At 42.8% G+C, this 27,926-nt stretch overlaps 1 protein-coding gene across 4 annotated transcripts; it reads left to right on the forward strand.

The window, feature by feature from the left end:
* Positions 1-2,681: 2,681 nt before the first annotated feature.
* lrrc71 (leucine rich repeat containing 71) lies at positions 2,682-27,926 on the forward strand. 4 transcript variants are annotated; one of them, XM_082961083.1, is made up of 17 exons: positions 2,682-2,957; positions 3,633-3,671; positions 3,974-4,108; positions 4,846-4,965; positions 5,283-5,358; positions 5,592-5,666; positions 7,477-7,545; positions 7,640-7,799; positions 7,958-8,041; positions 9,672-9,746; positions 10,096-10,200; positions 14,883-14,970; positions 15,054-15,133; positions 15,224-15,250; positions 17,514-17,625; positions 26,706-26,797; positions 26,984-27,926. In XM_082961083.1, exons 3-17 carry the CDS (start codon positions 4,003-4,005, stop codon positions 27,107-27,109), a joined length of 1,395 nt encoding a protein of 464 aa, XP_082817209.1. In that variant the 5' UTR covers positions 2,682-2,957; positions 3,633-3,671; positions 3,974-4,002; the 3' UTR covers positions 27,110-27,926. The 4 variants fall into 4 exon arrangements, with proteins under 4 accessions (XP_082817209.1, XP_013997563.2, XP_013997560.2 ...); XM_014142084.3 differs by lacking the exon at positions 2,682-2,957 and adding an exon at positions 3,064-3,451; XM_014142088.3 differs by lacking the exon at positions 3,633-3,671.

The following is a 27,926-nucleotide window of genomic DNA, read 5'->3' on the forward strand; positions in this document are numbered from 1 at the left end:
TTTACCCTTTCGGATAGTGTCTGGGACGCACGAACAAAACGACGCTGTTTGGATATAACGATGGATTATTTGGGACCAAAGCAACATTTGTTATTGAAGTAGAAGTCCTGGGAGTGCATTCTGACGAAGAACAGGAAAGGTAAGACCATTTTTGTTATAGTAAATGGGATTTTGGTGAAGGCTAAACTTGCCGGGTGTCTAAATAGCTAGCCCTGTGATGCCGGGCTATCTACTCAGAATATTGCAAAATGTGCTTCATCCGAAAAGCTATTTTAAAATCGGACATATCGAGTGCATAGAGGAGTAATGTATCTATAATTCTTAAAATAATTGTTATGCTTTTTGTGAACGTTTATCGTGAGTAATTTAGTAAATTGTTAGTAAATTCACCGGAAGTTTGCGGGGGGTATGCTTTTTCTGAACGTCACATGCTAATGTAAAAAGCTGTTTTTTGATATAAATATGAACTTGATTGAACAAAAAATGCATGTTTTGTATAACATAATGTCCTAGGTGTGTCATCTGATGAAGATCATCAAAGGTTAGTGCTGCATTTAGCTGTCTTCTGGGTTTTTGTGACATTATATGCTAGCTTGAAAAATGGGTGTCTGATTATTTCTGGCTGTGTACTCTGCTGACATAATCTAATGTTTTGCTTTCGTTGTAAAGCCTTTTTGAAATCGGACAGTGTGGTTAGATTAACGAGAGTCTTGTCTTTAAATAGCTGTAAAATAGTCATATGTTTGAGAAATTGAAGTAATAGCATTTCAAAGGTTTTGAAAATCGCGCCACAGGATTCAACTGGCTTTTACGTAGGTGGGACGAATTCGTCCCGCCGGTCCCATAGAGGATAAGCAGACTGGCGACCTCGAGCGCCGGAAAGGGAGCATACGTGACAAATGGAAAAGAAGAAGAATCTGTGCGCTCTCGGATAGTAATAATAGTTCATATGGTGCTCTTCGATGTCCCAGGTTTGTGGCATTGATGAATAAATAATGTCATATTTACTTAACGAGTCCACTGTGTGGCTCTATAGATGGATTAGCTGACAACTTCTCGAAAACGATACACGTGCTTCAAAGGGGCAGAATCATTGGCTTAGATTGTTGATAACGTATATATAACTATAATTTTGTCTCCAATGTTTATTGAAAACATAAATAAAGTTGCACGATAAGCACTTGTTGTCTCAGATGCATTGCTACAGCTAGCTAGAATTTTGCCATATTAGCATAGATGTGACGTCAGTCAAAACACGTCAAAACAAGTCATGGGATCAAGAGCAAGATCAAACAATCTGAAACGAGCCACTTATGATGGCAGTTTCTGGTCATTGTTGCTAGCTATCTGGCCATCGTGACCACTGAGGTATAGCAAGAAGGTTTTGCCCTATTGTTGAGCCTCGTGGGTCAAGAATCAAAACGCAATTGGCTAACTTATTTCCCAACATGATTTTAATTAAAGCAAACTTTAACTCCCTAGAGTCGATTGACGCCCCAAAAAATCCCCATCAAAATCCGTCAATTTAAGATAGACATTGTGTCTCAATCCACCGCATCCGCCTATGTCGCACTTCTGCATTTGTGGTGAAAGTTGGAAGAGTAGTGTTTGTCTAACCATGAGACATCCCTCTCACGAAAACTTCTGTAGCGTCCGAACGGTTTGTCCTACAAAACTATTACAACCCCATGTGTCAGGGGACTCGTCTGAAGTCGGTACCATCCATTTTCCAACTTTTGTTTGTAGCGTCTGAACCGTTTGGGCTACATAAATAAGATGGTGTTCTACGTTTTGCTCTGTGACCCACACAAGTGTCACGGGACTCGTCTGAGGGTAACCGGTACTGGTTTACATTTTTTTATGGAAGTGTGAAGGTAGTTTTGTGCCTACCCCAAAAATTGGTTAAATATTTCTTATATCTCATAGATAAAGGACAAACGCTTCAAAACCTTGTTTCTTATGATACATTTTTTTACTGTCTTTTTTTTTAACCATTTCTAAATGTGTTATTCAATGCATTTCTCTGGACTATAGTAGTAAAGGCCAAATTCAATATTTTAACAAAATATTATTTATTTAATATTTTTTATACCGAAAAAGGCCCTAAATTATTTGAGCAAATAGCTAAATGATCCATAGTATGACCATCTTAAAACAATTCCATGTCAGAACCCCCCCCCCCCCCAACGGCTTAGAATGTTTATTAATGAGATAAAATATAGGAATGATAAGTTGTCTTGAAGTATTTTTAAACAAACTTAGATTACCTAAAATAAAATATGAACAGTGACGTCACGATAACAGAATGACGCAATAAACCCAAGTCAAATGAATGACTCAATGAGGCCCGAGTAAGAAACAGTAACAAAACCGTCCATTTGTTACTTGTGCATCGTGTCATTCATTTGACTTCGGCTTAGTGCTTCATTTTGTTATCGTGACTAATGGTTCATTTCTGATATATAGCTGGATGAACCACTGAACTAGGAGGTAACAGCCAAAATAAAGTTAGCATCAACATAAAGTGTTGGCATTGATTCTACAATTGTCTGGAACTCTATAAGACACCATTCTTCCAAGAGAAATTACATAATTTAGTGTTTTGTTGATGCTGGTGGAAAACGCTGTCTCAGGCGCAGCTCCACACACACTTTAAACCCCTTATGCTCCTCCTCTTTCAAAGTCAGTGAGATCTTTTTTTATTCTAGCCACGGTAGCCAAAATAATGGACAACTGGGCACTTTTATGCATGAGCTTTAAGCATGATGGGATGTTAATTGCTTAATTAACTTAGGAAGCACCTGCTTTCGATATACTTGGCATCCCTCGTTTACGCAAGTGCTTCTATTATTTTGGCAGTTACCTGTAGGTTTATCAAAAACTATACGAACTGTGGCCCAGAGAACATAAACAAGGACAAGGAGAGTTCCCAAAGCCCATCCATCCATCCATTGCAGGTAAATTCAAGTAAAATACGTTGTTTTTTATTTTTTAATTTTTTTAAGTAAAAATATGTCGTCCAAGTTTCCCTGGGGAAGGCGGGGCGGTTGGCATGGTGATAACGAGTAATGACGCCGGTCTAGCTCGCTCTGGCAGTTTCAAGCAAGTGACAACAAATGAAAGTCGCGTAAATTGGACTGAAAGAAAAGACATACAGCTTGCTAAAAGCATATGTCGCTAGATAGCAAGGGAAATATTATTCTGGTTCGTTTAGGAGGCTGTAAGGAAATGTTCATTTGACTAACGTTCGACTGTAACAACAGTAGCTATAGTATAGTTACAGTCAACGACTGTGAATTTTAGCTTGCTAACGTTACCTGCCTACTGTACTTACTTACTAGCTAGCTAAGTTACATCACCTTGAGGATGAAAAAGAGGGTTGAGAAAGTCGTGAAAGTCGTGAAAGAGAAGGCAGCTGGTAACGTTGAGGATGAGTTTTCGAAAATTGCTGGTAAGATGAAGGAAGCTGAAGGAATTCAGTCCCAGCCTTGCCTGACAAGTCCAGTATCTAATGACAAATGTTATTTACGTAGACCGTGGTGCAGATGCAGAAGTTTGGCTTATTTTGTCATATTTCGGTTGTTAAATAGCTGAGCACTTCGCTGTTCTTTGTCCTTTTCTCTGGCGTTTAGGACTAAATATACAGGAAAAGTGTCCAGTTCAGAGGATAGGTAAGATTTGAACCAGTAACATTATCTGGGCAGAGGAAGAGAAGATAAATATCACGAGTAGGCATATTCTTCCTCCTCTGCCCAGATATACCTCAGTTGCCCAGATACTGGTTCAGGTAAGATTTTACTATTTTGGCAAATATATAGTACTGTACCTAACATTTTGTTAGTTGCTGCAGATTGAACTTCCTGTTTTTAATAACCTCAGTACAGTGACATATTATTGCAAAACTTAATGGGTAGTCATAATGACAGATGGAATCACTGGATGTCATTCTGTGGTTTGATCCTCTCTCTAAAAGATGATTATCAGTGCTCTGGCAGTCTGGAGATGGACTTCCCTGAGCTGTGTTCTCTTCTGGGCATGAAGGAGATCCCTGCTGTAACCCCACGACCCCCAGCCTCTGTCACTCCTACCACAGAGAGAGGCAACATGGGTAAATGACAGTCCACTAGCCATTCACATCAACCACCAAACTGTGGTGCTAAGCCTCATGTCTTACTTGTTTCTCTATTGCTAGGCCCAGGGTTTTTTCTAGATCAAAAAGGGGCTTAGGTATTGGACGTGGCAGGGGGCGTGACAATGGGCGTGGTCGACCTGTTGCTTTTTTAAGCCAATTTCCTGCATTTCCAAAAAATTATCCATGAAGCTGAGAGAAATGTTTACAGTTTTAAAGCAAATTTACACACATTCTGCCATGGAGCTGAGATTATTTTTTTTGCAGTTTTAAAGCAAATTTCCAGTCAATTCTATGCATTTTGCCATGGCTAATGCTGTGTACTTTTGCTCAAACATAAGAACAAAATCAGTACTGCTAAATTAATTGGTTTTGGAATTTTTAATTATATCTGTCTAGCTTTTATTTTGGTGATTTTGTTCTCAAAGATTATGTAATAAAAATATATTGGCCCATTTATATTTTCTACATACTTTATATATTTTATTTACGGTATACATTTTGTGTGTGTCTCTGTGTGCACACATTTCACTACACATTATTCCCAAGCTCTCTCATCGTCACTCAGGCTGTGTCCCAAATAGCACCCTATTCCCTATAGTGTACTACTATTGATCTGTGCCAATAAGTGTACTATAAAGGGAATAGGGTGCCATTTGGGACTCAATCTCACTTTTTATTATTGCTGTTTATCATTTACATACTTGTGGCCTCAGAGGAGAGCCAATCCCAGATGGGTGCTGGTATAGCGACCACAACGTGGTGCCCTAAACCACGCCTCCAAGTGGAGCTGGAGAGTGAGGACCCTCACAGTATTAAGGAGGTCAGGGTGTGTGGTGAGAGCATAACTGAACTAAACATAATCCTTCACTGTCTGAACAACAGTAGAATACTCCTAAAGTAAAAAAATGTAGTGTAGTGATAGTAAACAACATGCAGACAAAATCATTTAAAGATGTTATGAGTTGTTTTAAAACAATACTGCTTTCTCTCAAGAGACACTGACATTGACATTTGAACAGTACCACTTCTCTTACATATGCACCTCTTACACAGTGGACAATATAAATAGTACCATGTAGTGCCATTCTATGAACATAATTTGTAGTGGCAAACAAGCGGTGTCAGAGCCATTGTTTCTGTCACTTCATAGGGTGGAAGGTGGATGAGCTGATGGCTCGAGTGCTTAACAAGACACTTCCAGCCCTAAGCAACCTACAGAATCTGCAGTGAGTACTGTATTTAGATTGAGATGTGTCTTCCTGTACTTCATGATATACAGTATTTGCCCAAGGCAAAGCTAAGCGCTATTGGGCATGTTTGGCATGTTTTTTTCCCCCCAGCTTATGTCCTTTTCCTAGGAGAAAATGAGAAAAATATCCCACATGTATTGTTACTTGGTTGTTAGTGTAATGTTTTGGGTATAGGCATTGCTCTTGCAATATTATCTTTTGTGTTGCAGTCTGTGGCGTGCTGGTCTGACGGGGCGAACTCTGACCTCCTTGAAGAATACAATATCTCTCTGCTCAAACCTAAGGTGATTGGATGATTCATCATATACAGTGCCTTCAGAAAGTATTCATCATACCCCTTGACTTATTCCACATTTTGTGTTACAGCCTGAATTCAAAATGTATTACATTTATTATGTTCTCACTTGTCTACATACAATACCCCATAATGACAAAGTGAAAACATGTTTTGAGAAATATTAGCAAATTTATTGAATATGAAATACAGAAATATCTCATTAACATAAGTATTCACACCCCTGAGCCAATACTTTATAGAAGCACCTTTGGCAGTGATTACAGCTGTGAGTCTTTCTGGGTAAGTCTCTAAGAGGTTTCCACACCTGGATTGCAACATTTGCCCATTTAGTCTTTTCAAAATTCTTCAAGCTCTGTCAAATTGGTTGTTGATCATTGCTAGACAACCATTTTCAGGCCTTGCCATAGATCTTCAAGTAGATTTAAGTCAAAATTTTAACTCAGCCACTCAGGAACATTCAATGTCATCTTGGTAAGCAACTCCAGTGTAGATTTGGTCTTGTGTTTTAGGCTATTGTCCTGCTGAAAGGTGAATTATTCTCCCAGTTCTGGTGGAAAGCAGACTGAACCAGGTTTTTCTCTAGGATTTGCCTAGTTTCTTTTTTTTATTCTGAAAAACTCCCCAGTCCTTACCGATTACAAGCGTAACCATAACATAATGCAGTCACCACTATGATTGAAAATATGGAGAGCGGTACTCAGTAATGTGTTGTATTAGATTTGCCCCAAACATAATCAGGACAAAAAGTGAATTGCTTTGCCACATTTTTTTGCAGTATTTTAGTGCCTTGTTGCAAACAGGATGCATGTTTTGGAATATTTTTACTCTGTGCAGGCTTCCTTCTTTTCCCTCTATCAATTAGGTTAGTATTGTGGAGTAACTACAATGTTGTTGACCCATCCTCAGTTTTCTCCTATCACAGCCATTAAACTTTGTAACTGATTTTTAAAGTCACCATTGGCCTCATGCTGAAATGCCTGAGCATTTTACTTCCTCTCTGAGTGAGGAAGGATGCTTGTATCTTTGTAGTGACTGGGTGTATTGATGTACCATCCAAAGTGTAAGTAATAACTTCACCATGCTGAAATGGATATTCAATGTCTACTTTTTTACATTTTTATCCATCTACCGAGGCATTGGAAAACCTCCCTGGTCTTTCTGGATGAATCGGTTAGAAATTCACTGCTCGACTGAAGGACCTTACACAAAATTGTATGTGTGGGATACAGAAATGAGGTAGTCATTAAAATACACTATTATTGCACAAAGTCCATGCAACTTATTGTGGGACTTTTTAAGCAATTTTTTTACTACTGAAATTATTTAGGCTTGCCATAACAAAGGGCTTGAATACTTATTGACTCAAGTCATTTCAGTTTTAAATGTTTAATTCATTTGTAAAAATTTCAATAAACATAATTCCACTTTGACATTATGGGGTATTGTGTGTAGGCCAGTGACAAAAAAATATATTTATTTAATCCATATTAAATTCAGGCTGTAAAGCGGAAAAATTCAAAGGGTGTGAATACTTTCTGAAGGCACCGTACCTATTCTCTTTGAATGTGCTTCACTAACTGTGTCATGGAGATATGCAGAGCATAATGAAAGAATATCTGGGCCCATATGAATCAAGCGTCTCAGAGTAGAACTCATTTAGGATCAGTTTTACCTTTTAGATTACAATGATAAGATTACATGGACAGTAGGGACCTGATCTTCAGGCAGCGCACCTACTCTGAGTCGCTTGATACAGTCGGCCCCTGAACTTCTCATGTTCTCTGTCTCTCGGTTAGGACTGTGGTTTTGGAGGGAAACCCACTACCAGAGCAGAGTTATCACCTCCTTATATCTGAAGACAGTATGTGAGTCCCTGTTATTTTTTTCTTTTTTTTCTTTACATTTTTTTCAATCATGCTTACAAACACATTTCAATAATGATGTATCACTGCAATACAGGCTTACTCACGTATCACTGCGTAATAACCGGATTGGCGAGGTGGGAGCTCGCCTGATTGGCTCAGCCCTCGCTACAGCCCAGGCTGCCAACAATAATCTTCTGTCACTCAATCTGGCCTTCAATTCCATTGGTGATGCGGGCGCTGCTCATTTAGCACAGGTACTCTGGATGAGAGCATCTGCTATATTAGTCAAATGTAAAAAAATGTACCCCACAATTGTAGAAATGTGTTTTCCACATTTACCAGCCTTGAAGAATGATACGTGGCAGATATTTGTTGTTGTATCAACTTCTTTCTCCCCTATTTTTGCTACCAGGGTTTGCGTCTGAATCGCTCTTTGCTGTGTCTCTCTCTGGCCAATAATCATATTGGAGACACAGGAGCCTCTCGTCTGGCAGAGGTGGGTACTTAACCTCTCTGGGCTAGGTGGCACCAAATCGTCCCACCTACGTAACAGCCAGTGTAAACCCGTGGTGCGTTATTCAAATTCCTCAAATGCTAAAACTTCAATTTTTCAAACATATGACTATTTTACACCATTTTAAAGACAAGACTCTCATTAATCTAACCACACTGTCCGATTTCAAAAAGGCTTTACAACGAAAGCAAAACATTAGATTATGTCAGCAGAGTACCCAGCCAGAAATAATCAGACACCCATTTTTCAAGCTAGCATATAATGTCACAAAAACCCAGAAAACAGCTAAATGCAGCACTAACCTTTGATGATCTTCATCAGATGACACACCTAGGACATTATGTTATACAATACATGCATGTTTTGTTCAATCAAGTTCATATTTATATCAAAAACCAGCTTTTTACATTAGCATGTGACGTTCAGAACTAGCATACCCCCCGCAAACCTCCGGTGAATTTACTAAATTACTCACGATAAACGTTCACAAAAAGCATAACAATTATTTTAAGAATTATAGATACAGACCTCCTCTATGCACTCGATATGTCCGATTTTAAAATAGCTTTTTGGTGAAAGCACATTTTGCAATATTCTAAGTACATAGCCCAGGCATCACGGCTAGCTATTTAGACACCCACCAAGTTTAGCCCTGACCAAACTCCGATTTACTATTACAAAAGTTTGATTACCTTTGATGTTCTTCGTCAGAATGCACTCCCAGGACTGCTACTTCAATAACAAATGTTGGTTTGGTCCAAAATAATCCATCGTTATATCCAAATAGCGGCGTTTTGTTCGTGCGTTCAAGACACTATCCGAAGTGTAAATAAGGGTCACGAGCATGGCGCAATTCGTGACAAAAAAATTCTAAATATCCCATTACCGTACTTCGAAGCATGTCAACCGCTGTTTAAAATCCATTTTTATGCCATTTTTCTCGTAAAAAAGCGATAATATTCCGACCGGGAATCTGCATTTAGGTAAACAGAGGAAAGAAAATAAAGCATTCGGTCGACTCGGGCACGCGCCTAAGCCCACAGTACTCTGACCAGCCACTATCCAAACGCGATAAAGTGTTTCAGCCAGAGCCTGCCTCGATATCCTTCAGCTTTTTCCCGGGCTCTGAGAGCCTATGGGAGCCGTAGGAAGTGTCACGTTATTGCAAAGATCCTCAGTCTTCAATAAAAAGAGCCAAGATAAAACACACCTTGTCAGACAGGCCACTTCCTGCATGGAATCTTCTCAGGTTTTGGCCTGCCATGAGTTCTGTTATACTCACAGACACCATTCAAACAGTTTTAGAAACTTTGGAGTGTTTTCTATCCAAAGCCAATAATTATATGCATATTCTAGTTACTGGGCAGGAGTAGTAACCAGAATAAATCGGGTACGTTTTTTATCCAGCCGTGTCAATACTGCCCCCTAGCCCTAACAGGTTAACCGCTTAAAAATAAACTAAGAGTTTTCAAAGGGTGTATAACAAATTGCACTCCATTCCTTAAATAGTGCATTCCCTATGGGCCTGGTTTGAAGTAGTGTTATACATGTGGAATAGGGTGCCATTTGGGATCTAAGTGATTCTCTCTCTCTTTCTGTGTTGGTTCCTTAGGTGCTGGGTCCCTTTTCTCTGACCCATGATGAGGTTGTTGAGAGGAGGAGGCTGCTGCTCAGAAGAGACCAGTCGGTGAGAGAGGACAGCACACCTACACACTACTTTTTTTAAATTAATTTTTTTAGGACTGGGGCAGTCCCACTCCTTTTTATACATTTTTGTTTTCATATTTTTTTAATTAGATAGAACAATAAAATACTGACAGGAAAGGTAGGAGGAGAGAGTGCTAGAAAAGCAGTGTGCCGGATTTAAACCCACGCTCTCACTGGGATATGTATTCTGGAGGCAGCGGCTTAGACCGCTAGACCATCCCATGCCACAAACACACCTACACACTTCTATAGAAGAATAACACACCAATAGCTACACACTAACTCAAACTAAACAAAAGCACACTAATCTGATCTCTCTGTCTTCCCAGCCCTCTCATGCTGACTCAAAGTGTGAACGACCTCTCTCCATCCCCAGCAGCTCCTCACTGGAGCGCAACGTCAGCAAAGGAGCCAAGGTTGCCTCCAAGAAAAAGGTACCTATCAGAACTCGTGGCTAGTTTCCCAGACACTGTCCTGGACGAAGGCATGGTCTAGGAAAGGGGTTCCCAAACCTTTTGTGCTCGTGACCCTATTACAAATCCGTCTGACAGTACTTCAATCTTAAACGATTATGGTTTGAAGTGACTGAATTGCATCAGAAAGGTATTGGGATGTTCAGATCATCAGGCAAAAATTGGATATGATCTTCTATGTAGAAAAGAACGCCATCATTGTTTTGAATTTGGTGCCTGGTCCTGTTCACTGTTCTAATGAGACCCTGTGTGGCTTGTGAGCATTGTAGAGGGAAACAGACGATACAAACGTGTTCCTGAGAGTCTTAGGTCGGTTTCCCCTGCGGAGACGATGAATGCATCAAGCAATGGTTGTGTGCCTAAGGCTGTTGCAATGACCGTATTACCACCACACCGGCAGTCATGAAGGCAGTCAAATTCCACATGACCGTTTAGTCACGGTAATTAGGCTTCTCCAGGCACTGATGCTGCTGCTGGTCATTAGTGACTTCCACAGCCCTATGCGTCCCACATCATCGACTGTGCCGTCGGGCACCAGATTGCTATAACATGACGTGGTCAACTGATACGTAAAATAGCTATCCGGGCGTTTTAAGATCTGGCATGCGTCAGCAACGTCAGAGCAGGGGCAGACGACCTTGGCTTTCGGGAATGGGGTCCTAATACAGGTAACTGCAAAAATAAAGGAAATGCTTTACTAAATGAGGGATACAAAGTACACTGCTCAAAAAAATAAAGGGAACACTTAAACAACACAATGTAACTCCAAGTCAATCACGCTTCTGTGAAATCAAACTGTCCACTTAGGAAGCAACACTGATTGACAATAAATGTCACATGCTGTTGTGCAAATGGAATAGACAACAGGTGGAAATTATAGGCAATTAGCAAGACACCCCCAATAAAGGAGTGGTTCTGCAGGTGGTGACCACAGACCACTTCTCAGTTCCTATGCTTCCTGGCTGATGTTTTGGTCACTTTTGAATGCTGGCGGTGCTTTCACTCTAGTGGTAGCATGAGACGGAGTCTACAACTCACAAGTGGCTCAGGTAGTGCAGCTCATCCAGGATGGCACATCAATGCGAGCTGTGGCAAGAAGATTTGCTGTGTCTGTCAGCGTAGTGTCCAGAGCATAGAGGCGCTACCAGGAGACAGGCCAGTACATCAGGAGACGTGGAGGAGGCCGTAGGAGGGCAACAACCCAGCAGCAGGACCGCTACCTCCGCCTTTGTGCAAGGAGGAGCAGGAGGAGCACTGCTAGAGCCCTGCAAAATGACCTCCAGCAGGCCACAAATGTGCATGTGTCTGCTCAAACGGTCAGAAACAGACTCCATGAGGGTGGTATGAGGGCCCGACGTCCACAGGTGGGGGTTGTGCTTACAGCCCAACACCGTGCAGGACGTTTGGCATTTGCCAGAGAACACCAAGATTGGCAAATTCGCCACTGGCGCCCTGTGCTCTTCACAGATGAAAGCAGGTTCACACTGAGCACATGTGACAGACGTGACAGAGTCTGGAGACGCCGTGGAGAACGTTCTGCTGCCTGCAACATCCTCCAGCATGACCGGTTTGGCGGTGGGTCAGTCATGGTGTGGGGTGGCATTTCTTTGGGGGGCCGCACAGCCCTCCATGTGCTCGCCAGAGGTAGCCTGACTGCCATTAGGTACCGAGATGAGATCCTCAGACCCCTTGTGAGACCATATGCTGGTGCGGTTGGCCCTGGGTTCCTCCTAATGCAAGACAATGCTAGACCTCATGTGGCTGGAGTGTGTCAGCAGTTCCTGCAAGAGAAAGGCATTGATGCTATGGACTGGCCCGCCCGTTCCCCAGACCTGAATCCAATTGAGCACATCTGGGACATCATGTCTCGCTCCATCCACCAACGCTACGTTGCACCACAGACTGTCCAGGAGTTGGCGGATGCTTTAGTCCAGGTCTTGGAGAAGATCCCTCAGGAGACCATCCGCCACCTCATCAGGAGCATGCCCAGGTGTTGTAGGGAGGTCACACAGGCACGTGGAGGCCACCACACTACTGAGCCTCATTTTGACTTGTTTTAAAGGACATTACATCAAAGGTTTTCCACTTTAATTTTGAGTGTGACTCCAAATCCAGACCTCCATGGGTTGATAAATTGGATTTCCATTGATTATTTGTGTGATTTTGTTGTCAGCACATTCAACTATGTGAAGGAAAAAGTATTTAATAAGATTATTTCATTCATTCAGATCTAGGATGTGTTATTTTAGTGTTCCCTTTCTTTTTTTGAGCAGTGTATATTGAAAGCAGGTGCTTCCACGTGTGGTTCCTGAGTTAATTAAGCAATTAACATCCCACCATGCTTAGGGCCATGTATGAAAATACCCAGTTGCCCATTATTTTGGCTACCATGACTAGAAGAAGAGATCTGTGACTTTTTAAAGAGGGGTCTCAATGGAGCATAGGGCGTAAAAGTGTGTCAGTCACTCGATCTCAACCCAATTGGGAGATTCTGGAGTGGCGCCTGAGACTGCGTTTTCCACCACATCAACAAAACACAAAATTATCGAATTCTTCGTGGAAGAATGGTGTCGCATCCCTCCATTAGAGTTCCAGACACTTGTAGAATCTATGCCAAGGCACATTGAAGCTGTTCTGGTTCATGTTGGCCCCACACATACTGAGACACTTTATGTTGGTGTTTAGTTTATTTCGGCAGTCATCTGCAGCATATAGCTTCAAAAGTTAGAGCCACATTGGAAGGAAGGAAGGAAGGAAGGAAGGAAGGAAGGAAGGAAGGAAGGAAGGAAGGAAGGAAGGAAGGAAGGAGAATTTAAGTGGTGTACAGTGTATTCAGACCCCTTCACTTTTTCCACATTTTGTTACGTTACAGCCTTATTCTAAAATTGATTACATTATTTATTTTCCTCAATCTACACACAATAACCCATAATGACAAAGCGAAGACAGGTTTTTAGAAATGTTTGCAAATGTATAAAAAAACAGATACCTTATTTACATAAGTATTCAGACCCTTTGCTATGAGACTTGAAATTGAGCTCAGGCACATCCTGTTTCCATTGATCATCCTTGAGCTGTTTCTATAACTTGATTGGAGTCCACCTGTGGTAAAGTCAATTGATTGGACATGTTTTGGAAAGGCACACGCCTGTCTGTCTATATAAGGTCCCACAGTTTGACAGTGCATGTCAGTGCAAAAACCAAGCCATGAGGTCGAATTGCCCGTAGAGCTCTGAGACAGGATTGTGTCGAGGCACAGATCTGGGGAAGGGTACCAAAAAATATCTGCAGCATTGAAGGTCCACAAGAACATCATTCTTAAATGGAAGAGTCTGGAACCACCAAGACTCTTCCTAGAGCTGGCCGCCCAGCCAAACTGAGCAATCGAGGGAGAAGGGCCTAGGTCAGGGAGATGACCAAGATCACAATGGTCACTCTGACAGAGCTCCAGAGGTCCTCTGTGGAGATGGGAGAACCTTCCAGAAGGACAACCATCTCTGCAGCACTCCACCAAATCAGGCCTTTATGGTAGAGTGGCCAGACTGAAGCCACTCCTCAGTAAAAGGCACATGACAGCCCGCATGGAGTTTGCCAAAAGGCACCTAAAGGACTCTGACCATGAGAAACAACATTCTTTGGTCTGATGAAACCAAGATTGACCTCTTTGGCCTGAATGCCAAGCGTTACGTCTGGAGGAAACCTGGCACCATCCCTACGGTGAAGAATGGTGGTGGCAGCATCAATGCTGTGGGGATGTTCTTGAGGGGCAGGGACTGGGAGACTAGTCAGGATCGAGGGAATGATGAACAGAGCATAGTGCAGAGAGCTCTTTGATGAAAACCTGCTTAGGACCTCAGACTGGGGCGAAAGTTCACCTTCCAACAGGACAACGACCCTAAGCACACAGCCAAGACAACGCAGGAGTGGCTTCGGGACAAGTCTCCAAATGTCCTTGAGTGGCCCAGCCAGAGCCCAGACTTGAACCCGATCGAACATCTCTGGAGAGACCTGAAAATAGCTGTGCAGTGTCGCTCCCCATTCAACCTGACAGAGCTTGAGAGGATCTGCAGAAAAGAATGGAGAAACTCCCCAAATACAGGTGTGCCAAGCTTGTGGTGTCATACCCAAGAAGACTCAAGGATGTAATCACTGCCAAAGGTGCTTCAACAAAGTACTGAGTAAAGGGTGCGAATACTTATGTAAATGTGTTATTTCAAGGTTTTTATACATTTGCAACCATTTCTAAAAACCTGTTTTTGCTTTGTCATTATGGGGTATTGTGTGTAGATTGAGGAGCAGAAAAAAAAAGATTTAATACATTTTAGAATAAGGCTGTAACGTAACAAAATGTGGAAAAATCCAGGGGTCTGAATACTTTCCGAATCCACAAGGCGCATTTGTAAATGAGACCTAGGTCTCAATATGTCTTCACTGTTAAAATAAAGGTAATTTTTTTTTATTTTTTTTTAAATCAGACGACCCCACCGTTGGTCCCGACCCCAAGTTTGGGAAATGCTGTTCGAGACTTTGGCTTAATCTGTGTCAGGGAAACCGCACATACAGTATGATCTATTTTATAAACACACAGAAAAAAAGGTTCCTTCATATTCAGATTAATCCCTTGATTATTTTAATTTTTTTAGGACACAGCCAAAAAGGATGAGAAGCCAGCAGCAAACCAGACTGGAGGGGTAGCAGGAAAGAAAGAGGAACCAAAGTTGGCCAGAAAAGGTAAAGCATTGTCATAAAGCCTTATGATAACCATAATATTTCTCTCTGTTCTATACCTTAGTTTTTCTTGTTTTCTTTTTCAGCCTCTGACACCAAGTTGCCCCGGGGTAAAGGGGGAAAGTCAGGGGTTAAAGAGAAGCGCCCATCTGTGTTGGATCAAGAGGTACCAACAGAGACTCAGGTTAAATGCATTGTATCCCTTTGGAAATATGTACATTGTGGACAGCTCATGTCCCTCTGTGTCTTTCTGCAGGAGAAGGCCAATGCTACACAGAATAAGGTGTGTTTGTTTGGGTGTGTGTGTGTGTGTGTGTGTGCATATTGCAGTTTGTCTCACAGATGACACCATATTAGTGTTTCTTTTCAAAGAGAAAAAGCTGACTGTGAAATGCACGATGTTTGGATTTGGTGGATATACAGTGCATTCGGAAAGTATTCAGACCCCTTGACTTTTTCCACATTTTGTTACGTTACAGCCTTATTCTAAAATGTATTAAATCGTTTTTTTTCTGCTCCTCAATCTACACACAATACCCGATAATGACAAAGCAAAAACAGGTTTTTAAAAAACTGAAATATCACAATTTACATATGTTTTCAGACCCTTTACTCAGTACTTTGTTGAAGCACCTTTTGCAGAGATTACAGCCTCGAGTCTTCTTGGGTATGACGCTACAAGCTTGGCACACCTGTATTTTGGGAGTTTCTCCCATTCTTCTCTGAAAATCCTCTCAAGCTCTGTCAGGTTGGATGGGGAGTGTCGCTGCATAGCTATTTTCAGGTCTCTCCAGAGATGTTCAAGTCCGGGCTCTGGCTGGGCCGCTCAAGGACAGAGTTGGGTTGTCTTGGCTGTTTGCTTAAGGTCGTTGTCCTGTTGGAATGTGAACCTTCGTCCAGGTCTGAATTCCTGAGCGCTCTGGAGCAGGTTTTCATCAAGGATCTCTGTACGTTGCTCCTTTCATCTTTCCCTCGATCCCGACTACTCTCCCAATCCCTGCTGCTGAAAAACATCCCCACAGCATGATGCTGCCACCACCATGCTTCGCCGTAGGGATGGTGCCAGGTTTCCTCCAGACGTGACGCTTGGCATTCAGGCCAAAGAGTTCAATCTTGGTTTCATCAGACCAGAGAATCTTGTTTCTTTACTGACTTTGTCCCCATGGGGAAATTTTGTTGCAGTGTCATGTACACAACAAAACAAATTGACAATACAACTTTCATAAGTTACATACCATTAAAAAGAGACTAGCCTGCTGGCCTTACTCTGTGGATAGGAACATTAGCCCAAGCTATTTAGGAGGGATATCACACCTGGCACAAATTATTGTCTAGTTCTGTTTTTCCTGCCGAGGGGTGCCCTATACCTGCACCCAAAGGGGAGTAGTTCAAAGTCCGGGTACAGGGGGTGGCTTGGGTCTAAAATTATTTTGTGAGCCTTGCGGAGGGCCCTGACCTTAAAGTTCTCATCCAGGCTTGTCTGTTGAACTCCAAGTACCTTGCTTGCTGTGGTGATAATCCTCTCAGCATATTTCTCTGGCTGACAGTAGAATTGCCAAACCAACAAACGATACAAAATGTGAAAACTCAATGAAAGATTTGTAAAACAGAGTCAGTATAGTACAATTAACATTAAGAGGCCAGCTTTTTGAGCAAGTACAGTCTCTGTTGACTCTTTTTGTAGATCAGTTTCTCATGGTCAGAGTCCTTTAGGATCCTTTTGGCAAACTCCAAGCGGGCTGTCATGTTCCTTTTACAGAGGAGTGGCTTCTGTCTGGCTCTCTACCCTAAAGGCCTGATTGGTGGATTGCTGCAGAGATGGTTGTCCTTCTGAAAGGTTCTCCCAGCTCTAGGAAGAGTTATTGAGGACCTACAATGCTGCAGAAATATATTGGTTCCCTTACCCAGATCTGTGCTTCGACTCAATCCTGTCTGAGCTCTACGGACAATTCATTTGACCTCATGGCTTGGTTTTTGCTCTGACATGCACTGTGAACTGTGGGACCTTTATATAGACAGGTGTGTGCCTTTCCAAATCATGTCCAATCAATTGAATTTACCACAGGTGGACTCCAATCAAGTTGTAGAAACATCTCAAGGATTATCAATGGAAACAGAATGCACCTGAGCTTAATTTTGAGTCTCATAGCAAAGGGTCTGAATACTTATGTAAATAAGGTATTTCTGTTTTTTAATTTCAATAAATTAGCTAAAATGTCTTAACCTGTTTTTGCTTTGTCATTATGGGGTACTGTGTATAGATTGAGGGCGGGAAATAATATTTAATAGATTTTAGAATAAGGCTGTAATGTAACGAAATGTGGAAAAAGTGAAGGGGTCTAAATACTTTCCAAATGCACTGTATGATGTACATAAAACTAACAACTGTTAAAGCATTGTTACCACTGTGTGTCCAATCAAACTCCATCAATATTTTGATACTGGGTTGCATCCCTTTTGCCCTGGTCAAAAGTAGCACACTATAAAAGGAATAGGGTGCAATATGGGACACAACTCAGATTTTTCATCCCGTTTCCCTCCACCAGTCAGCAGAGTTGGTTGAGACAGTGAGCCCCCTTCTGGAGCCGGGAGTGCAACACACTGGAGGCCGAGTAATTCTGCCTGGGAACACAGCCCTCACCTCCCTCAACCTAGCAGGTCAGACTCCGCACCAATTCCCAGAGACACATTACTTGGACTTGAGTTTGACTCGAGTCACAAATTTGATGACTTCAGACTCAACTTGATAGAAAATAAATAACTTGCGACTTGATTTGGACTTTGAGCCTCAAGACGCAGAACTTGACTTGAAATGATCTGGCCAGGTTTTTGTAATGTTTTGTCACTCTGTGGCACAAAGTCTCCGTGGATTACTCTCCACGCAGCCAGAGACAGTAGCCGCAGCATTGCCCTTGCAAAAAAAACGTGCAACAGATTGGCTAGAGAAACGCACACTTGTCACTGATTGGATCAGCAAATTATCAACACAGGTCGGGAGAGCTAGTGAACAGATTACTGATTTGATGTACAGCAATAGGATCGGGTGCAGCGCAAATGTCAAAATGTAAGGAGACAAGATTGCCATAATAAATAAATATTCAACTCTAAAAATTGTCTTTCCACTTGTTCTCTCCAAACTCCTGCCAGTGGAGTGTGCTTTGTTCTCTTGTTGAAATGTTTGCTGTTGCTTTCACACGTTTAAATGCATATGTGGTAAATCTATACTGAACAAAAATATAAATGCAACATGTAACAATTTCAAACATTTTAGAGTTACAGTTCATATAAGGAAATTAGTCAATTGAAATAAATTCATTAGGCCCTAATCTATGGATTTCGCATGACTGGGAATACAGATATGGATCTGTTGGTCACAGATACCTTAAAAAAAATGTAGGGCATGGATCAGAAAACCAGTCAGTATCTGGTGTGAGATGTCGCAGCACGAAACATCTCCTTCGCATAGAGTTGATTTTGGCCTGTGGAATGATGTCCCACTCTTCAATTGCTGTGAGAAGCATCCCAAACATGCTTAATTGGTGCCATGTCTGGTGAGTATGCAGGCCATGGAAGAACTGGGACCATTTCAGCTTCCAGGAATTGTGTACAGATCTTTGCGACATGGGGATGTGCATTATCATGCAGAAACATGAGGTGATGGCGGCAGATGGCACGACAATAGACTTTAAGATCTCGTCACAGTATCTTTATGCATTCAAATTATCATCGATAAAATACAATTGTGTTTGTTGTCTGTGGCTTATGCCTGCCCATACCATAACCCCACCATGGGGCACTCTGTTCACAACGTTGACATCAGCAAACCGCTCGTCCACACGACGCCGTACACGCTGTCTGCCATCTTCCCAGTACAGTTGAAACCGGGATTCATCCATGAAGAGTACACTTCTCCAGTGGCCATCGAAAGTGAGCATTTGCCCACTGAAGTCGGTTACGACGTCGAAATGCAGTCAAGTCAAGACCTTGGTGAGGATGACTAGCACGCAGATGAGCTTCCCTGAGATAATTTGACAGTTTGTGCAGAAATCCTTTGGTTGTGCAAACCCAGTTTCATCAGCTGGATGGGTGGCTGGTCTCAGAAGCCGGTTGTGGAGGTCCTGGGCTGGCGTGGTTAAACGTGGTCTGAGGTGTGAGGCCGGTTGGACATACTGCCAAATTCTCTAAAACGACAATTGAGGCGGCTTATGGTAGCGAAATTAACATTAATTTCTCTGACAACAGCTCTGTTGGACATGCCTGCAGTCAGCATGCCAATTGCACGCTCCCTCAAAACTGGACACATTGTGACATTGGGTTGTGTGACAACCTTCACATTTTAGGGTGGACTTTTATTGTCCCCAGCACAAGGTACACCTGTGTAATGTTCATGCTATTTAATCAGCATCAATCAATGTTCCAAGATGGCGTAGTAGTGCAGACGTGTTTTGTTCGTCCTCTCGTGTACTTTTGTATTTTGTCCTTTTTTGTATACATTTCAATTTTAAATCTCTTTTCCATTTTAAATCAATTATACCTTCCGGTAACCTGCATCACCCAATGGGATACGGAACCACTATAATTTTTAGACCTTATAGCCAGAACCACCTAGCCATCAGAAGCTAACCAGCTAATTAGCTACAAGCTATTTAGTCATTGTGTTACGCACGCCTCTAGAAAGAGGGAACGCAACACCCTGCTACAACTTAACTCTTCGTGTTGTGAAAAAGGTAGGGAAGTGTAGGTGTGAGCAAGGATGACAAATAGGCAGAGAATACCGTTAACAGGGAATTTATTCCTTCACGCGGTAAGGTTGGGGAAAAGGGGCTGGACGGAACCAAAGCAAAGAAACTAAATATCAAAGCCCCCTCTCCTACCTTACCTGCCTACCCACTACTTACCTAACTAGCACCACCTGGTGCACTAACCAAAATACAGGGGATGGTCCGCCCAGGTCTTTCCTAGTGTGTATAGACAAATTACTACGGGTATATGTATGCCCGCGGGCCTCTTGCCTAAGCACTCCCTAGGTGCCTTCCCCTTCCCCCCTGGGAACAAATGAAACAGAATTACACAAATGATTTCACAACAAACTGAGAAAACAACTAACTCAGGACATTAAAGAAGCTCTCTCTCTCTGAGCAACAAACTAACACAGAACATAATAAGGTTTCTCAGCAACAACTAAGTACATACCAAATGCTCTTTCTGAGAAACAACCAACACATATCCTTCTGCCATCAACCTCCTCTCTCAGCAAATATCTCCCTGCAATCATCTCTCCCTTTCTGAGCAACAGAACTGGGGCTTATATAGCTTCAGAAGAAGTTAGTAATTGGAGACAGCTGCGTCCTGACGAGGGGGCGGGGTAAGCTCTCCAATCATCAATGTTGATTGACCAATCAGCTGCTCGTAGAGAATTTCAGGAATCCATTTCCTGAAATACATACATGATAATACACAAACCACAACACAGAAACTGGGGAACGTAACACATTGTTAGCCACTGCTAGTGGCCTTTACCTTCTGCACAGATACCAGCCCTTTTTTTTTTGCCTGGATAATACTTGCCAGCCTACCAGTATCGGACTGTTTCTCCACTAGAACGCTGGATTCCTGCTGTAAACCCTGGACCATTACTCCTGATCTTCACAGCTAGCTAGCTGCCACTGAGTGACCCAGTACCGAAGCTAGGCCTGAGCCAGCCTACTCCCGGCCTATTCAGTTGTTCCCCCGGACTCCACCCAAACACAGCTAGAATCCACTACTCCACCGGATCCTTGCCGTAAGCTCTGGACCTTGGCACCGGATCACCGCTGCTACCGAGTGGCTATAGTGGCTAATGCCCCTTGCCCGAAGCTAGCACCAGTTAGCCGTGAGCCAGGCGCATCTCCCGGCTAGCAAACTATATTACTACAACTACAATGCCTCTTTCGCCATCTGGCTTGGATCCTTTGTCGACACGGTGCCCCGCCGCACCACCACGACTGGTCTGCCGACGAATACTCCATCCGCTGTGCCTTCAACCGACCTCCGTCGGACATCGGAGGACGCTTCTACTAGCCCCGGGCTGCTAACTTTAAACGCTGTGTTGCTAGCGTAGTAGCGACTACTCTGCGGCTTCCCTGTTCCATCTATTGCTGTCCCCTGGACCCTATGATCACTTGGCTACATAGCTGATGCCTGCTGGACTGTTCATTAATCACGGTACTCCATTCTGGTTATTTTTGTTTATCTGTCGGCCCCAGCCGCGAACTCAGGCTCTGTGTGTAGTTAACTGCCCATTCATTGCCATTTTACCTGTTGTTTCAGCTGATTAGCTGTTGTCTTACCCGTTGTTGTCTTAACTAGCTCTCCCAATCAACACCTGTGATTGCTTTATGCCTCGCTTTATGTCTCTCTCAAATGTCAATATTCCTTGTATACTGTTGTTTAGGTTAGTTATCATTGTTTTAGTTTACAATGGAGCCCCTAGTTCCACTCATCATACCTCTGATACCTCCTTTGTCCCACCTCCCACACATGTGGTGACCTCACCCATTATAACCAGCATGTCCAGAGACACAACCTCTCTTATCATCACTCAGTGCCTGGGCTTACCTCCGCTGTACCCGCACCCCACCATACTCCTGTCTGCATATTATGCCCTGAATCTATTCTACCACGCCCAGAAATCTGCTCCTTTTATTCTTTGTCCTCAACGCTCTAGACGACCAGTTTTGATAGCTTTTAGTCGTACCCTCATCCTATTCCTCCTCTGTTCCTCGGGTGATGTGGAGGTAAACCCAGGCCCTGCGTGTCCCCATACACCATCATTTGTTGACTTCTGTGATCGAAAAAGCCTTGGTTTCATGCATGTTAACATCAGAAGCCTCCCTAAGTTTGTTTTACTCACTGCTTTAGCACACTCCGCCAACCCTGATGTCCTTGCCGTGTCTGAATCCTGGCTTAGGAAGGCCACCAAAAATTCTGAGATTTCCATACCCAACTACAACATTTTCCGTCAAGATAGAACTGCCAAAGGGGGAGGAGTTGCAATCTACTGCAGAGATAACCTGCAGAGTTATGTCATACTTTCCAGGTCTATATCCAAACAATTCGAACTTCTAATTTTAAAAATGAATCACTCCAGAAATAAGTCTCTCACTGTTGCCGCCTGTTATCGACCCCCCCCCCCCCCCCCCCCCCCCCGCTCCCAGCTGTGCCCAGCACACCATATGTGAATTGATCGCCCCCGTCCATCTAGCTTCAGAGTTTGTTCTGTTAGGTGACCTAAACTGCTTAACACCCCGGCAGTCCTACAATCTAAGCTAGATGCCCTCAATCTGACACAAATCATCAAGGAACCCACCAAGTACAGCCCTAAATCAGTAAACATGGGCACCATCATAGACATTATCCTGACCAACTTGCCCTCCAAATACACCTCTGCTGTTTTCAATCAGGATCTCAGCGATCACTGCCTCATTGCCTGTATCCGCGGTCAAACGACCACCCCTCATGACTGTCAAACGCTCCCTAAAACACTTCTGCGAGCTGGCCTTTCTAATCGACCTGGCCCGGGTATCCTGGAAGGATATTGACCTCATCCCGTCAGTCGAGGATGCCTGGTCGTTCTTTAAAAGTAATTTCCTCACCATCTTAGATAAGCATGCCCCTTTCAAAAAATGCAGAACTTGGTTCACTCCAGACCTGACTGCCCTTGACCAGCACAAAAACATCCTGTGGCGGACTGCAATAGCATCGAATAGTCCCCGCGATATGCAACTATTCAGGGAAGTCAGGAACCAATACACGCAGTCAGTCAGGAAAGCAAAGGCTAGCTTTTTCAAGCAGAAATTTGCATCCTGTAGCTCTAACTCCAAAACGTTTTGAGACACTAAAGTCCATGGAGAACAAGAGCACCTCCTCCCAGCTGCCCACTGCACTGAGGCTAGGTAACACGGTCACCACCGATAAATCCATGATAATCTAAAATTTCAATAAGCATTTCTCTACGGCTGGCCATGCCTTCCTCCTGGCTACTCCAACCCCGGCCAACAGCTCCCCCCCCCCCCCCCCCCGCAGCTACTCGCCCGAGCCTCCCCAGCTTCTCCTTCACCCAAATCCAGATAGCAGATGTTCTGAAAGAGCTGCAAAACCTGGACCCGTACAAATCAGCTGGGCTAGACAATCTGGACCCTCTCTTTCTAAAACTATCCGCCGCCATTGTTGCAACTCCTATTACCAGCCTGTTCAACCTCTCTTTCGTATCATCCAAGATCCCTAAAGATTGGAAAGCTGCCGCGGTCATCCCCCTCTTCAAAGGGGGTGACACTCTAGACCCAAACTGCTATAGACATATCTATCCTGCCTCTCAAGTCTTCGAAAGCCAAGTTAATAAACAGATCACTGACCATTTCGAATCCCACCGTACCTTCTCCGCTGTGCAATCCGGTTTCCGAGCCGGTCACGGGTGCACCTCAGCCACGCTCAAGGTACTAAACGATATCATAACCGCCATCGATAAGACAGTACTATGCAGCCGTCTTCATCGACCTGGCCAAGGCTTTCGACTCTTGTCAATCACTGTATTCTTATCAGCAGACTCAAAAGCCTTGGTTTCTCTAATGAATGCCTCGCCTGGTTCACCAACTACTTTGCAGACAGAGTTCAGTGTGTCAAATCGGAGGGCCAGTTGTCCGGACCTCTGGCAGTCTCTATGGGGGTACCACTGGGTTAAATTCTCGGGCCGACTCTTTTCTCTGTATACATCAATGATGTCGCTCTTGCTGCGGGTGATTCCCTGATCCACCTCTACGCAGACGACACCATTCTGTATACTTCTGGCCCTTCCTTGGACACTGCTAACTAACCTCCAAACAAGCTTCAATGCCATTCAACACTCCTTCCGTGGCCTCCAACTGCTCTTAAACGCTAGTAAAACCAAATGCATGCTTTTCAACCGTTCGCTACCCGCCCGCCCGACTAGCATCACCACCCTGGACGGTTCTGACCTAGAATATGTGGACAACTATAAATACCTAGGTGTCTGGCTAGACTGTAAACTCTCCCTCCAATCCAAAATCAAATCTAGAATCAGCTTTCTATTTCGCAACAAAGCCTCCTTCACTCACACCGCCAAACTTACCCAAGTAAAACTGACTATCCTACCGATCCTGAACTTCGGCGATGTCATCTACAAAATAGATTCCAATACTCTACTCAGCAAACTGGATGCAGTCTATCACAGTACCATCCGTTTTGTTACCAAATCACCTTATACCACCCACCACTGCGACCTGTATGCTCTAGTCGCCAGACCCACTGGCTCCAGGTCATCTATAAGTCTATGCTAGGTAAAGCTCTGCCTTATCTCAGTTCACTGGTCACGATAACAACACCCACCCGTAGCACACGTTCCAGCAGGTATATCTCACTGATCATCCCCAAAGCCAACACCTCATTTGGCCGCCTTTCCTTCCAGTTCTCTGCTGCCAGTGACTGGAACGAATTGCAAAAATCGCTGAAGCTGGAGACTTATATTTCCCTCACCAACTTTAAACATCAGCTATCTGAGCAGCTAACCGATCGATGCAGCTGTACATAGTCCATCTGTAAATAGCCCACCCAATCTACCTACCTCCTCCCCATACTGTTTTTATTTACTTTTCTGCTCTTTTGTACACCAGTATCTCTACTTGCACATCATCTGCTCATTTATCACTCGTGTTAATCTGCTAAATTGTAATTCTTCGCAACTATGGCCTATTTATTACCTACCTCCTCATGCGTTTTGCACACATTGTATATAGACTTTCTTTTTTTCTACTGTGTCATTGGCTTGTTTATTCCATGTGTAACTCTGTGTTCTTGTCTGTGTCACACTGCTTTGCTTTATCTTGGCCAGGTCGCAGTTGTAAATGAGAACTTGTTCTCAACTAGCCTACCTGGTTAAATAAAGGTGAAATGAAATACATTTTTTTTTAAATCAGCTTGATACGTCACACCTGTCAGGTGGATGGATTATCTTGGCAAAGGAGGAATGCTTACTAACAGTGATGTAAACACATTTGAGCACCAAATTTGCGTATGGAACATTTCGGTATCTTTTATTTAATCTCATGAAACATGGAACCAACACTTAACATGTTGCGTTTTTATATTTTTGTTCAGTGTATATATTCCATCTAATCCTAAAATAATTGCTAGCGTTTCATCATTCCATCTCTGTACTGTTTATTGCAACACTTAGACATTTCTGTTTCATGTTTGATAGATACGTTTTCGTGTACAATTTCTTACCTTCTGAGTGGGCACGATGTTTATTGCGAACTTTCATGTGCACACGACTCATGAAGTAGAAGTTCTGTTAATTTAATTAAATATATGGTATCATGTGTTTGTCGGTGCTCCATGTGTTTGTGTCAACAGCAAACATTTCAACAAGAGAACAAAGTGCTCTCCAATGGTGAAAGCGCCATATCGTACAAAATATACAAGTAGATTGACCAAATATACATGGGCAATAGCCCAAAAGAAATAGCCTCTGTATCAGACACTGTGGTTGTGTGTAATAGGAGTGTGCGCACCTCAGTGTGTCGGTAGCGGTGCGTGGGTAAAATCACTGGGGAAGCCAAGCCAGAATTTGCAATTTTTTGCAATTATCACCATTTCAACATCATCAAATCAACTGTGCTTAGTTTAATACAGTGACAACTAAAATATTCCCAAAACTACTTAGTCCAATCAACGTAAGTTAAATATCATGTGGCTGTCCGTGGTACGTGTGTGTGTCCGCTTGCGTGCATAAGTAGGAAAAACATGTGGACTCACCCTACTTGTAGAGAAATGCCAATGCCATCCTCCTCTCTTTCATGGTGCCGAAACAGTCTGTGACTCTGTCATACAGTACATGCTTTTAGTTTTTGTTGGCCTAGGCTACCTGGCTAAAATGCTTGCTCGCTAGCCTAACTTCCTATATTGGCAACAATTAGCCAGCAAGCTAACATTAGCCTTCTACATCTAGCTACATATTGAACTTCCATCCTCTCAGGCCAGATGAAGAATGTATGAATTCATGGTTGGATCAGAATGACTGTTATAATCATTGGCCAGTACAGAGAATTAAGTCCAAATCCATATCTCCATCCATGGCTTATTTAGGAAAGGGAACATTTAGCTAGCTAGCCAACGGAGGACAACAACACAACTAGATGCAACAATTCATTTGTTTTCAAAATGTGCTGCAGACTAATGAAAACAGCTGTCTGTAGCCTCAATAAATAAAGATGTGTAATGACTGGTTCAACTACAAGTCAAGTAAAATAAAATCTAGACTCGACTTCACTTGCTCTTAGAATGCAGGACTTGGACTTGACTCGACTAGAGACTCAAACCTTGTGACTCTAATAATAGTGACTTGGTCCCACCTCTGCCACTTTCACAACACAGTCTGCGTTCATAATTACACCCTACTACTTTTGACCAGAGCCCAATGGGTACATTTGACCAAAGCCCTATGGGTCCTGGTCAAAAGTAAAGCACTTTATAGGGAATAGGATGCCATTTGGGACATACTAACAACATCCTCAGTGAAGGTAGCTTTCATCACATGGGAATAACTGCTGTAGTTGTAACATTAGAAGATTTTTTTTGTTGCAATTATGTGATGTTGAAGTGAGGATGCTTTTTTTTTTACAATGACTTGAATCGTCTTTGCATTGGGATGTAATAGCTATGCTGATTTCTCCTTCCTGTAGGCAACATGCTTTCAGAGCAGTCGCTGCTCCTCTTCCTGTCCTCAGTGGGGGCGCAGACTGAAGGGGGAGGTCTGCTTCGTCTCTGTCTCAATGTGAGTCTTGTCTTTTCAAGCTCTTCTGTGTGTGTGTGTGGTGCATTGATCTGCTTTTTTTGTGTGTTTTGTTGCGGGTTCAAAAGCTTGAAGATTCATATAATTAAACAACTTAATTACTCCTGTTGTCGGTGTCTTTAACACTGAATGTGACCCCAGTCCACTTCTCTTTTTTTTTTCCTACAGAGAAACCGCTTCCCTCCAGACTGTGATTCCTTCCTCAAGATAAAAGAACTGATGTCACTCAGGGATCCTCTCAACAAAACGGCCTCTGCTCAAGTAGATGAACGGGGCAGGCAGCATAAACTATAGATAGCAGAGTAAAAATCTTAACTCCCCTACCCAATTTGTTAAAGTGAGTACCAGAAGCAATTTGTGCTATCATTCCACACCTTGCCACTCCTTGTTTGGCATATGACAAGAACTGGCATGATAGCAGGTCTGGTACCCAGGCTACCAATTTGTATCTCAATTTGAATTACAAATTGAAGTTTGTCCTGCTATTGCCCCATCAATTATATTTCCACGTGTCACTTCTCTACTCTAGTCCAATCAATAAACAAAAACACTGACATGAAATACTACACACCTCCACAACTGTTCACTTCATAAGAGGTGAAATCTTTAATTCTGAAAATAAACAGTCGTAGGAATCAGGATGCAGTCATGGATCCTTGTGTGCACATTGGATGCATTGTAGTTTATGAATTCCATTCAAATGTCATTGTATATCAGCAAGCTCCTGATTTAGTTAAAACATTTACGATACCAAGCCAAACAAAGCACAAAAATAGCGATCTGTTTTACATACTTTTTAGTTGTCACTTGAAAGGTGCCAGCACGCACCAGGATGAGAAAACTAGTCTCTACTGGTGAATGCATTTCAAGAAACATTTGTGAAGGCTCATTGGACAACATTTATTTCATGCCTCTGTTAGCTGCTAGTTAAACTTTAAATGAGCTGCAATGGATGGGATGGGGACATCCTTTGTACTCCTGCCAGTCTTTTACACTCTCCGCACCTGTTTGATGTGTCAATGTTCAGCTCCATCCAGCGTGACACACAGGCAAACAATGTAAAAAAAAAAAACACGTGAATTGTTGCGTCATTAAATTGGGGTTATGATGA

The sequence above is a fragment of the Salmo salar genome, chromosome 14, assembly GCF_965601325.2.
Source record: "Salmo salar chromosome 14, fSalSal1, whole genome shotgun sequence".
NCBI lineage: Eukaryota > Metazoa > Chordata > Actinopteri > Salmoniformes > Salmonidae > Salmo > Salmo salar.